This window comes from Lynx canadensis, chromosome B2, assembly GCF_007474595.2.
Source record: "Lynx canadensis isolate LIC74 chromosome B2, mLynCan4.pri.v2, whole genome shotgun sequence".
NCBI lineage: Eukaryota > Metazoa > Chordata > Mammalia > Carnivora > Felidae > Lynx > Lynx canadensis.
In genome coordinates this window covers 58,161,617-58,174,298 of record NC_044307.1, presented here as the reverse complement: position 1 = coordinate 58,174,298, position 12,682 = coordinate 58,161,617, and the positions used below count along the sequence as shown (strand labels likewise).

The 12,682-nt window shown below is 35.2% G+C and overlaps 1 protein-coding gene across 1 annotated transcript in view; it reads left to right on the top strand.

The window, feature by feature from the left end:
• The window catches only part of EYS (eyes shut homolog), a 1,650,074-nt gene that overhangs the window by 1,349,507 nt on the left and 287,885 nt on the right, over nucleotides 1–12,682 (top strand). The window contains exon 32 of the mRNA XM_030315776.1: nucleotides 3,001–3,154. Within this exon, the coding sequence (XP_030171636.1) occupies nucleotides 3,001–3,154 (154 nt within the window). The remainder of the gene's footprint in view (nucleotides 1–3,000; nucleotides 3,155–12,682) is intronic.

The window sequence follows — 12,682 nt, the reverse complement described above, 5'->3', positions numbered from 1 at the left end:
AACAAAGTAAGCCTGCCATTTTGAGGACAGCAGCTGACAGTATTTGTTTCCCAATAATAAACCTCAAGATTTCTAGTAAAAATTAGAATTTTGGAAAATGTATATTCTTCACAATGAGCTTCAGAGCTCCACCATGGTTTCTGATGAGTTCAGTAGTAATAATAACTAATGTGATTTTTTAATATGATATAATAAAATATGTCAATCTTTGAAAGATATCCATTACTCAGTGAATCAGTATTTTTCAAATAACCAATAAATGATGTTACAAAATCCTGCAAAGGTAAAATATCCATTTAAAATGCAAGAAAGACCAATGGAATTTTAATGTAACAGAGGATGTAAAGATTATTAGTATAGTTCCAGATTCCACATTGCAACTATACTTTAAGAAACTACCACTTATCGAATTTGTATATGTTTAAAAAGACAGTTTAAATAATGCTAATTTTCCAGTTACATTCTCTGTGAAGCTGGAGTTCATGTACTTCCACCAAAGCAACAATTCACAAGAGATTGAATATAGAAGTAGATATGAAAATCCAACAGCTTTTGTTAAACTTAACATTGAAAATTATTGTAAAAGTAAAGAATACTCCTCTCACTATTTTTGTTTTGTAAGATATAATTACTTTTCACAAAATATGTTATTTAGGTTAATGTGTAATGGATTTTATTATTGTTATTTTTTAAATAAGCTACTCAATAAATATTTGAAAAATTTCTCAGCTTTAAATTCTTTTTTTTTTCAGTTTTAAATTCTAATCCAATAAATATTAAAAGATGCAAACAATGTAAACAAAAGCTCTTTGGGATTCCTCAATTGATTTTAAGTTTATTAAAGAGTCCTTAGACCTAAAAGTTTGAAAACTGATTGTAACAATTTTTATTTTAAAATACATGTACAATATCATTTTGCTCTAATGAAAAATTCTCTCTCTACATATCTATCCATTTATCTGTATTAAAGCTGGCCATTTTTGAGGGTTGTAATTTCAGGTTGGTTTAGTATGCTAATGTTGGTATTTTTCTTAAAGTCATTATCTTAAATACGTATATTCACAATAATAAATAAAAGAAAAAAGGAAATAAAGATACTCAAAAATATTAAAAATATATATTTCACAAATATCTGAGAATTCAGTAAATACATAATAAATACACAGTAAGAATTACTTGCTTTGATTTTGGATCAATTGGAAACCAAAAGAGAAAGAAATGAAAATTGACCCCTGTAGTTTCCTATGGCTGCTGTAGCAAATTACCATAAATTTAGTGTCTTAAAACAAGAGAAAGTTATTTTTTTACAGTTCTGGAAGCCATAAGTCCAAAATATGTCTTAGAAGCCTCAAATGATGTTGCAGCTTTGGCTCTTTCTGGAGGCTCTAGATGAGAACCTGTTCCTTGCCTCTCCAGCTTCTGGTGGCCACTTGCCTTCCTTGGCTTGTGGCTGCATCATGCCAGTCTCCACCTCTGTAGTCACATAGCCTATCCTCTTCCATTGTCAAATCTCCCTCTGCTTCCCTTTTAGAAGGACACATGTGACTAAATTTTAACACAACCAGATAATCCACAATAATCTCATCTCAGAGTCTTTCATTTAGTTACACCTGCAAAGTCTCTTTTACCATATAAGATTAACATTCACAGGTTCCAGCAATTCGGACATGGATATCTTTGGTGGTCATTATCCAACCTATCACAACCACTGCTTCACATCATGTACAGAAATCGATTCTACATAAAATATAGATCTTTAAAAAGCTTACAAAGGATAAGCTAAGAAAATAACCTTATAATTTTGAAGCAAAGATATCTTAAAGGTGACATAAAAAGCACTAATTACAACCATAAAGGAAACAATAAATAGACCTGCGCCAAAATTAAGACCATATGGGGCACCTGGGTGGCTCAGTTGGTTAAACATCAGACTACTGATACCAGTTCACTTCATGATCTCACAGCTGTGGGATCAAGCCCCACATGGAGTTCCAAGCTGATGGAGCTCCAAACTGAGCAAGGGGCCTCCCTGGGATTCTCTTCTGACCCTCCCTGACTTGTGGGTGCACACACTCTCTCTCTAAATAAGTAAACATTAAAAAAAGATTGTTAAAAAAATCTATGTACTTACATATATGTCTAAAGTTTATTATTAAGTCAAGAGAGAAAGATGAATAAGGCTACTTATTGCATTATTTTTTTAAAACTTTTTAATGTTCATTTATTTTTGAGAGAGAGTGAAAGAAAGGGGTGGGAGAGGAGCAGAGAGACAGGGAGACAGAGAATCCAAAGCAGGCTCCATGCTGTCAGCCCAAAGTCGGCTGTGGGGCTTGAACCCACGAACTGTGAGATCATGACCTGAGCCACCCAGGCATCCCCATTATTTTATTTAAAAAAATTAAGGCTATATAAATATTTGGGTGTGTGTGTGTATATATATATATACACACACACATGATAGAAAAGAATACCTCAAAGTGGGATGAAAGAATGAGCTGGAGAAAGGGAAAATATTTCTTTTTTTATTTTTTTTTTATTTTTTATGAAAGACAAATAAAAATTATAATACAAATAATTAACGATAATAATAAGCCAAGTTCTGTAATACTCAACAGGTGCCAGAGACTTTTATTATTTTTTTTTAATTATCACAGTAATTCTAATAATTACTTGTTCTCTTCATCCCATTATAGTATATGAGGAAACTGAGGCTCAGGATAAGATCATCTTGCTATTAAGAAACAGAGGCAGAAGTTAACAGAAGTTAATTTCATGAGAAGTTAAATGCTGTTAATGCCATGCTAGTCTCAGCCTGTGAAAAATAATGTATATTTCTGATATAGTATTACTACATTGAATAGTTATCTAATAATACTCCTAGCCATCTCACTAAGTCATTAGTCCTAGGGGACAAAAGATTGTGTTTTTTGAAAGAATGATTGTAATTGAATAAAACATAAATAAAATCACTAATTTCATGGAATATTTGTTTTTTTAAAGGTAGTGAGAAAAATACCGGACAACAGTTTCTTCATTTATTTCTCATGGATGGAAGGCCCACAGTTAAATATGGATGCGGAAGTTCTCACAATATCTTGACTCTTTCTGCTAATTATAGCATTAACACAAATGCATTCATCCCTATCACAATACGGTAAGTCTTCCACAGTAGTTCTTTGAATTATACTGCTGAAACTTATTTTTTCAATGTTATTTATATGTATAATAGCCACCCAGATATGAAAAGAAGGACAAAAAAGTCCATCTGAAAGTAGTCTCACTAATCAGTGTTTTCAGTTTGATGGATAAAGTATAAATTAAACTAAGGTATAATATGATACCATCCAGTGGCAATCCAATTACATACAGAATGAATTTCTTTGAAAAATACCATGGAGCAAATAAATAGGTTAAAGAATCCTGTGGTCCACTTGAAATTAAGATCCGGTAGTTGTTCAAGAAAATATCTATTGAATGAAAATAGCCGTTCAGAACTGGGGAGTTGGAGCAGGTGGCCATTGACTCTGCACAGAAAAAAGAAAATCCAGTAGGAAAAAAAAAATGAATATTAGATGGAAATGCTTTCTGGGGCATATAAACTTTTGGAAGGAAGTGTTGGAATTAATTCATACTTCAGAATTAGGACATCTCAGAAGAGAGAGATGACTAAATATGATGGTCACATCCCAAGGGTATTACTGAACAAAATTTAAATGTAGCAGCCAAGAATTTAAAATTCTTTATCAGTATAGCAATCTAGTGATAATGGTCTCTAAAGTTACTCTGTGTCAGTTAAAAATAACATTTTGTGCCTGAGTTTGTATGTTAGATGACAATTGGATACGTTAGTCTGATTAGCTGGAATCTTGGCTAACCTGTGAAGGTTATATAAATCAAATAAGCTTTCCCAGAGTCTGTATCAGTCTGAAAATAAAATCAAGGAAATTGACACCAATCTGAAAAAGGAAACTCCTTACAGGCAGGGACAGCATTTACTCATTTTTAATGCAGTTTGCAGGACATCTGACAGAAAGATGCTCAGTAAATGTTTGAATGAAGAAAGGAGAGTGTCTGGGGCTGGGCAGATCAATTGGTTATGACAAGAAGGCAATAAAATTACCCTAAGGTAATGAAATTATTATTCACAGATTAGGAAGACCCTTTTGGAAAAGAGAGCTTGTGTAGACAAAGCAAATTTTCAGAGCAATGGACTTAACCATCTCTCTTACAAAAGTTGCAGTTGCTCATACAAAAAAAGAACCAGATGAGGAAGTGAATAACTTAAAAACCAATTTAAAAGGCATTTTGATTGATAACACCCTCATTTTATACAGTGTAATCATTTCACACAAACAATGGCACATTTGATCACATATGAAGTAATTTCTGTTTTGGTCAAACTTACTTAAAGGGATTATTTTATTTCTTGCCTTTAAGTAATGAATACTTAACTAGGCAGTCCTCAAAACACTCAGAGCCTTAGGTAGCCTGAAGGTGAAACCATCCTTTAAAAAAATATTGATGGGGTGCCTGGGTGGCTCAGTTGGTTAAGCGGCCGACCTCGGCTCAGGTCATGATCTCACGGTCCGTGAGTTCGAGCCCCGTGTCGGGCTCTGTGCTGCCAGCTCAGAGCCTGGAGCCTGTTTCAGATTCTGTGTCTCCCTCTCTCTGACCCTCCCCTGTTCATGCTCTGTCTCTCCCTTTCTCAAAAATAAATAAAATGTTAAAAAAAATTAAATATATATATATATATTGATACTCCTAGTGAAACTAAAAACCAAGGACTTTCCAAGTCCTTCAATTATTATTATCCAAATTTTAGGAAGTGAAAAAGACATGTCTCCACTGACACGAAAATGCAAATCTGCTTTGTCTTAAGCGCAGTATCCTACCAGACAATAGATTACATTAAGGGCTGACCCTAGGACTATATTGTATATTGTGTATTATATATTATATAAATTATTTAAGAGTATATAATATAAATAACAAGTATATTCTAGACAATTCTTACAAACTTTTACTGTGAAGGTATAAAAAGAGGTAAGGTGGTAACTAGAGGGAGGTGAGGAGTCAAAAGGGAAAAAATGTAGGATGAGAGATTTCAGCATGTTTAATTTGGGATTTAATTCCACTCAACATACTAGTTGAGTGGAATGTGTTAATACATAGAAAAATAATGAATAATTGAGAACATAAAGTCCCTTAGAAGTTTAAACTGATGAGATACAACCTACATGAGAGAAGATTCCTACCAGAAGGAAGTGAAAATGGAAAAAGAGACTTTCGATCTTCTTTCTGTGTACATATCTTGGTCTATGACTACCTTTTGCTTTACCCTATCTGTTCAGTTGTTTATGTCACCTTCTCTTTCTGTCTTGCCTTCTCTGCTCTCCACTCTTATTTCTCCATCCTTATTGGGCACAAGTTAAAATTAAAAGGGTCTTTTGTGGGGGTGCCAGGGTAGCTCAGTCGGTTGAGCATCCTACTTTTGATCTCTGCTCAGGTCATGATCTCATGGTTTGTGAGTTCAAGCCCCATGCCAGGCACTGCACTGACAGTGTGGAGCCTGCTTGGTATTCTCTCTCTCTTTCCTTCTCTGTCTGTCTCTCTCTCTCTCTCTCTCTGAACATAAGTAAATAAACCTTTAAAAAAAAAGTACATATTAAAAGGGTATGTTTGTACAGCTCTTTTTAATTGTCTCTGACAGGACACTTGTTATGCAAATTCAAAACAAATTTGTCCCTAAAAAACATGTGAATTAAGTTCCTTTTTAATTATATGAATGTTGTTGGAATTTCATCTGTATTTAAGGGTTCTTGACAATAAAATACCATAGCATGATTGATAAGAATTTACTTTAAAAAATTAGTGGAATGAGCTCAAAGGTAAACATGTAAAATATGACTTGGATTTTTATTTTGATATTAGCCACAGAGAATAAACATGTATTTCCTCCTACTAAATCTGCATTGTACCTGTAGGATAGATGACAGAAGTAGAGCAAACTTGAATAAGCCACTTGTAGTGATTGAGGTCAATTCAGTATCAAGATAGAAGTTCTTCTTAAATGAAATGGAGCGGAGATCACAGCTCTACAGATAGATTGTAATTCATACTCATGCACAGTTTGTCTTTCATTTCAACAAATTTTGAAAGGGATCACATAGAGAGAGTCTTAGTTTTCACAAGGGTTATTCTCCTTTGGGGAAGTTCAGAAAAATTGTCTTACTATATATATACTTTTTAAAGTTTCTGAAGTTTAAATTTTTCTGGCACCCTTTGTGTCTGTCCTGAACAAAAGCTGACTCTTTATTCAGCATTTGTTCTGTAAAGAAATCCTGTGTCCTTTCCTCTGAGTAATTTACTGTGTTATTATCTGCATATTTTAAATCCACACAGCCTATTCTACCGTAGAATCCTCAAGGACTTATCCTGATGTGTATTATCCATGTATATCTGAGGCATACTCCAATATCTAGTGATTTATTTTGGTTAACAAACTGTTAGGTAGCCAAAGCCGAGTGGATATTGACCAAGAATTGCATGACTGCCAGAACCACACATCCCGATCAGCCACTTTTTAGTAGCTGGCCAGTGTAAAGGAATGCATGCAGGGTTTGATATTAATTGAACAGAAGCTGGAAAAGTTACTAATGGTTGGGCAGCAAGAACCTTAGAACTTGCTCAAACCCAAACATCACATAAAACCACTGCAAGCATTTTTAACACATCATCTTGTTAGATATTTGGTCCAGAAAACAAAATAACAAAAACTGCTGTTGAGTTTTGTAAATGGACTGATTTTTACCTCCTGTTTGATCTTACTAATTTCTATGAAATAAAAACCTCTTGTTAGGTGTATGTATATTTGTGTGTGTGTGTGTGTGTGTGCATGCATTAGTACATATCTGTGCAAATTACTTTTTATTAAGAAAGTAGAAAAAAAAAAAGAAAGGGACACCTGGGTAGCTCAGTTGGTTAAGCATTCAACTCATGATTTTTGATAGCATGGAGCCTGCTTGGGACTCTCTCTCTCCCTCTCTCTCTGCCCCTTGTCTGCTCTCTCATACTCTCTCTCAAAATAAATAAATAAGGGGGCCTGGGTGGCTTAGTCAGTTAAGCATCTGACTCTGGATGTTGGCTTAGGTCATGATCAGACAGTACTAAGATGAAGCCCTGTGTCAGCCCTGTGTGTTGAAGGCATGGAGCCTGCTTGAGATTCTCTTTCTTCTCTTTCTGCCCCTCCCCCAGCTCTCTCACGCTCTCTCACTCTCTCTCAGAATAAACATTTAAAATAAATAAATATTTTAAAAAGCAGAAAATAAATTTATATAATGCAAAACTAGCATTAAAACCTTAAAGACTGGGAAATAAAAAGGATTCTGAGCAGGATTGCTTTTAACTATATCAAATGAAGAGATTTAGTGGTAAATAATTTATGAAAATTAAGAAAGGAACAAATGACAACTTCTTATAATACCTATATATAATTTGTCAATGGCCTTTCAGGCAACTCTGCTCAAAATCAGCTTCAAGTGCTTTGCCATTTTCCCCACATAAATTTTCGGTATTACAAGTTGTTTCCTGTTGTCCTATAATTCCATGGCATTTGTCCTGTAACTGCATACAGAGAATGATAAGGAAACTACTCAAGTTTATGTAAGAAGAAAGAATATCCATAATGTATTATCAGCTCTAATCTTGAGAGTAACTCAAAATGTCCTTTATGTCTCTGATTTTCTAAAATATAAAGGTTTTTCACACGTTCTTGATAGTTAATATTATGTAAGCTATGGATTACATGCCTTTAGTCTTAGAGCCCAGAAACTATGTAAAAGCAACAATCTTCACTTCTTGAAGCAGATGGTGACTTTTGAACTGCGCTAAATCTATAAGATATTAGATTTATTCATAAAACGTTGCCATGTCAATATGGAAAGTTTGGCAGGCTTTTCATCTTAAAAAGGTCAAACTTCATCACTTCAATATTAATTTCTGTATCTTTTCCATCAGCACTTCCATCTGGTATTTCTTAGAGGAAATGTAGGAGAACTATAGCTAAATATGTGAAATATGGCATAGTACTTTATCATTACATTGACTTGTACATAAATACATAAATCTAAACATTGATCTTGCTCCCTTATCCATACATAACACAGTAATCATACATAACATGTCCGGTACTAGTGAACAACAACTTATAATATAGTTTATTTGTATTGAATTGAAAATATCCACTACAAAACTAAAATTTATTTCTTTAAATAAGATTAAATCTTTTAGAAGTTTGTGGGTCTAGAAGTTGGTGATTTTAGTACTGTTTAGGATTATTGGGTAGAGTCTTCTGCTAGGATGTGTAGTTGTGTCTAAAATTCGCAAATATCTTGAGAAACAAGGAAGTGTCAGTTTGGTGTTGAGTGAGGCAGAAATAGAAGGGAGAGCTTTCTAAATAAAGAAATTGCTATCTAAATGTGAAGCTGAGTCTACACAGTGTGTTCACTGAATAATATGTCAGCTATGGACTCAAGCAACCAGTGATATAAAAAAATAATTTCAAGTGATTGACTATATAGTCACATGCTTGCTTCTTTTAATTATGCAATTCAGTTCAAGTTGTCCAAATGGAATGGCTGTTACCAAAGTTAAAAAGTAAAGATTCAAGTCCTTAGTTGAGACTCATCTTCTGGTGTGCTGAGATACCAAGAGATACCAACCAGAGAACTGATTGACCCTTAAGGCCTCAGAGCAACCGCAAAGACTCTGCTGTTAGAGTCTTAGAACTTAGACTTGCGGTTCTCTACTAAGAAGAAAGGGACTTAACAGTTGAAAAGTACATCTATAACATAAGAAATAAACTGGATTTTGAAAAAGATTAGAAATTTACCAGAGGGACAGCAGGTGGAAGAGGATAAGCAATGACATCATGGCGTAGATTAACACATGCAAGAAATTGTATGGAGATTGAGTATGACAGGAACATAAAAGGTTTGAGGTGAAAGGATATTTAGCTCTTCAGCAAATCATCATCAAACATTGTAATTTCTAATGCAGAAAATTACAATAAACTAAAATAAAAGTGAAGAAATTCTTTTGAGAATCAGCAATGTATGCTGAAGAAAGCCTCACATGTTCTTCATTCTTTAATGTTAATGGTAGATTTCTACTACAACTATCAGGGTTATTGAGGAAGTTGGAGGTAGTCTTGTGTGGTGCAGAATATATGGCGACATGAACTTCAATCCCTAAAAGCCTCTTCTCTCTGTAATTCTAAAAGGCATGTATACTATCATCTTTAAGACAAGATTACATAAGAAAGTAACAGGAAGCAAATGAAGACTTAGGGGCAAACTAAATAATCAGAATTTTGTCAGAACAGCAATAATTGATAAAGTCAGAGAACAGTCTGCCTCACAGGAAAGTTAAAGGGATTGAACATGTTAAAAAATAAGATTCATGGGTCGCCTGGGTGGCTCAGTCGGTTAAGCGGCCGACTTTGGCTCAGGTCATGATCTCAAGGTCTGTGAGTTCGAGCCCCGTGTCGGGCTCTGTGCTGCCAGCTCAGAGCCTGGAGCCTGTTTCAGATTCTGTGTCTCCCTCTCTCTGACCCTCCCCTGTTCATGCTCTGTCTCTCCCTGTCTCAAAAATAAATAAAATGTTAAAAAAAAAAAAAAAGATTCATGAGGAAATGCCAAGGGATTCTTTGTTTATTAAGAGTGGTGGTTTAACATTACAGATTTAAATCCCATGTATTTTCCAACTTGCTTCTGTAGGACCCACAGCTATTCCTAATTGAGATCCATCATCATGGTTAGAGGATATTTGATTACTGCCTTGAAACAACTGTAAGAAATATTTTACTGTGAAAGTCCTTTAAGTTCTATTCTTAGTCGTAGGCTTCAATCCTTGACAACATATTTATCTTAATTAACTTCTATAGAACAATTCTCACAGAGTGGACTCAAAATATAGACAATCTTATTTATTTAAAAAAAATGGCCAGCCACCTAACTTTTTAAATGAAGCTAAAAGAAGCTATGTGAGCTTCTTCCTCAACTAATTGACCTTGACTTCATCAATATACTGAATAAAAAGAGGATATATATTGAGATAAATTGTTTTAGAACTTAACATCTGTTAACTCTGTTCTACCTAACACAAATTCATTCAAGAATAGTGTAATACTTTTCAAAAGATATACTAAATTTTTAAAATTGAAAGCTGGTTTCATAGGCAGATACTGGTACTAAGCCAAAGTGTTTGAACTCAATAAATATAGAACAAAGACCTTTAATGCTTTGTCAGATAATTTATTTTTTTCTTTTAAGATTTTATTTAAATTCAAGTTAGTTAACATATAGTGTAGTATTGGTTTCAGGAGTAGAATTTAGGGATTCATCATTTACATATAACATCCAGTGCTCATCACAAGTGCTCTCCTTAATGGCTGTCACCCATTTAGCCCATCCTTCCACCCAACACCCCCCCAGCAACCCTCAGTTTGTTCTCTATAGTTAAGAGTCTCTTCTGATTTGCCTCCGTCTCTGTTTTTATCTTACTGTATTTTTCCTTCCCTTCTCCTGTGTTCCTCTGTTTTGTTTATTAAATTCCATATGAGTGAAACCATATGATATTTGTCTTTCTCTGACTGACTTATTTCATTTAGCATAAAACACTCTAGTTTCCTCCATGTCAAAATGGCTAAAATGAACAACCCAGGAAACAACAGATGTTGGCATAGATGCGGAGAAAGGGAACCCTCTTACGCTGTTGGTAGGTATGCAAACTGGTGCAGTCACTCTCGAAAACAGTGTGGACGTTCCTCAGAAAGTTAAAGATAGAGCTGCCTATGACCCAGCAACTGCACTACTAGGTATTTAGCCAGAAGATACAAAAATACTGATTCAAAGGGGCACATGCACCCCAATGTTATAGCAGTGCTATCAACAATAGCCAAATTATGGAAAGAGCCCTAATGTCCATCCGCTAATAAATGGACAAAGTTGTGGTTGTGTGTGTGTGTGTGTGTGTGTGTGTGTGTATAGGATATTACTCAGCCATCAAAAAGAATGAAATCTTGACATTTTCAGGAACACAGATAATTTATTCTAATGCCATCATAAGACACAGCAAATTCCTGTTTTTTTGTATTTGATACAGAATTTTGTCTTGGTCCCTCCTATTTTTTTACTTAGTTGGCTTAATTCTAATTTCTAGCAATATTTGAACCCCAATTTTGCCTTCAAAGACAGGATGTTACAAAGATAAGAAGGAGTAGATTCCAAAACAAAGCCCTATAGCCAATAGCATGAAAATTCACGTAGGAGCGTAGTAGACACCTCAGTAAAGCTCCCATCATTTGGAAAACAGAAATTTCCAATATTATGTGATAGACTGGGATGAACTCAACCATGCCCTGAGAATCTCCTCCCAACTCCCAAATGAATAAAATAGCAAAACGCATTCTCCTGCTTTATTGTACTAGCCATGACTCTCATTTTGGCCCCTAGAGTACAGTAGCAGAGACTGCTCTGAAAGAAAATTTTAGCTCCTCTAGTATATAAACCTCAGAGAAGGTGATGGAAACACAATTCCAGCTTAGCATAGCCTCTATGGAGAATTTGTGGAAAAAGAAGAAATGAAGTTTTAGATTGGTTGCACAGAAATCACCAATGAACAAGTCTGGTCCTTGAATGAACATGTGCAAGCTGTCCTGAGGATTCCTAAAAATATTTGGAGATGGAGATTCTATAATGGACTATAATTCCCGCAGTTAAGTCTTAGCCACTGATACTTAATAACTAGTACCTTAGGTCAGGTTCTTTGGAACTAGACAGTAGGGATTTGCATGCAGGAAGCTTATTAGGGAGTGCTCTTGGTAACGACTGCCAGAAGTCAGTGGGAGAAGCAGCATTGAGAAGAGGTAGAAGTTGAATTGCAGAGCAGTTGTGAAAGAGGCTTCAGCTGACCCTAAGCGAAGCTCTGGAGTAGGGATGTTCATAGTTTACTGAATTGAGTCAAGGGGACCTGGACCTTTTTCCCATCACCAGGAGACTCAAGGCAATATACCACAGCATCAACTACAATTGGTGAGGCTCATGGTAACATCATCACTGAATGGCTGATGAAGTCCACAACTCTTGGGTTTGACTTACACATAAACTAATGTTGTTTTTAGATAAATTAGACACTTATCACTCCCTATAGCCTCCATGGGACTGAGTTTCCCCATGTTAATGGCATGGTTCTACTCAATCTTGTCAGGACTCACCCGAAGAAGTTAGTGACTATTAGGAAGAGTAGTTCAGTACTAATCACATCAAACCCCCAAATGCCAATGCTGTAGATGTGGATCAGCACGGACATAGATAACCACAAATAATGCCATTCTGTGATTTATCATTAGACCATTGACCACTGCCCAAGTAGGGTATACTGGGTTCAGGGCACAAGGATAGATCTTTATATGTTCATTGTGATTCAAAATGAAGCACAGGGCACCTAAAGGGCACCTGGAAACAGAGAAGTGAGGAAACAAAGCATCCTCTCTATAACTACAGAGAAGTCTTTTACCTGTCTGTTCCTTTCTTTGGAACATAAAGATAATAACACTCATTTTCTGTGATATAGGCTCCTATGAGTGTAATCTGTATGAAAGTTCTTTGAAAAGCATCAAGTG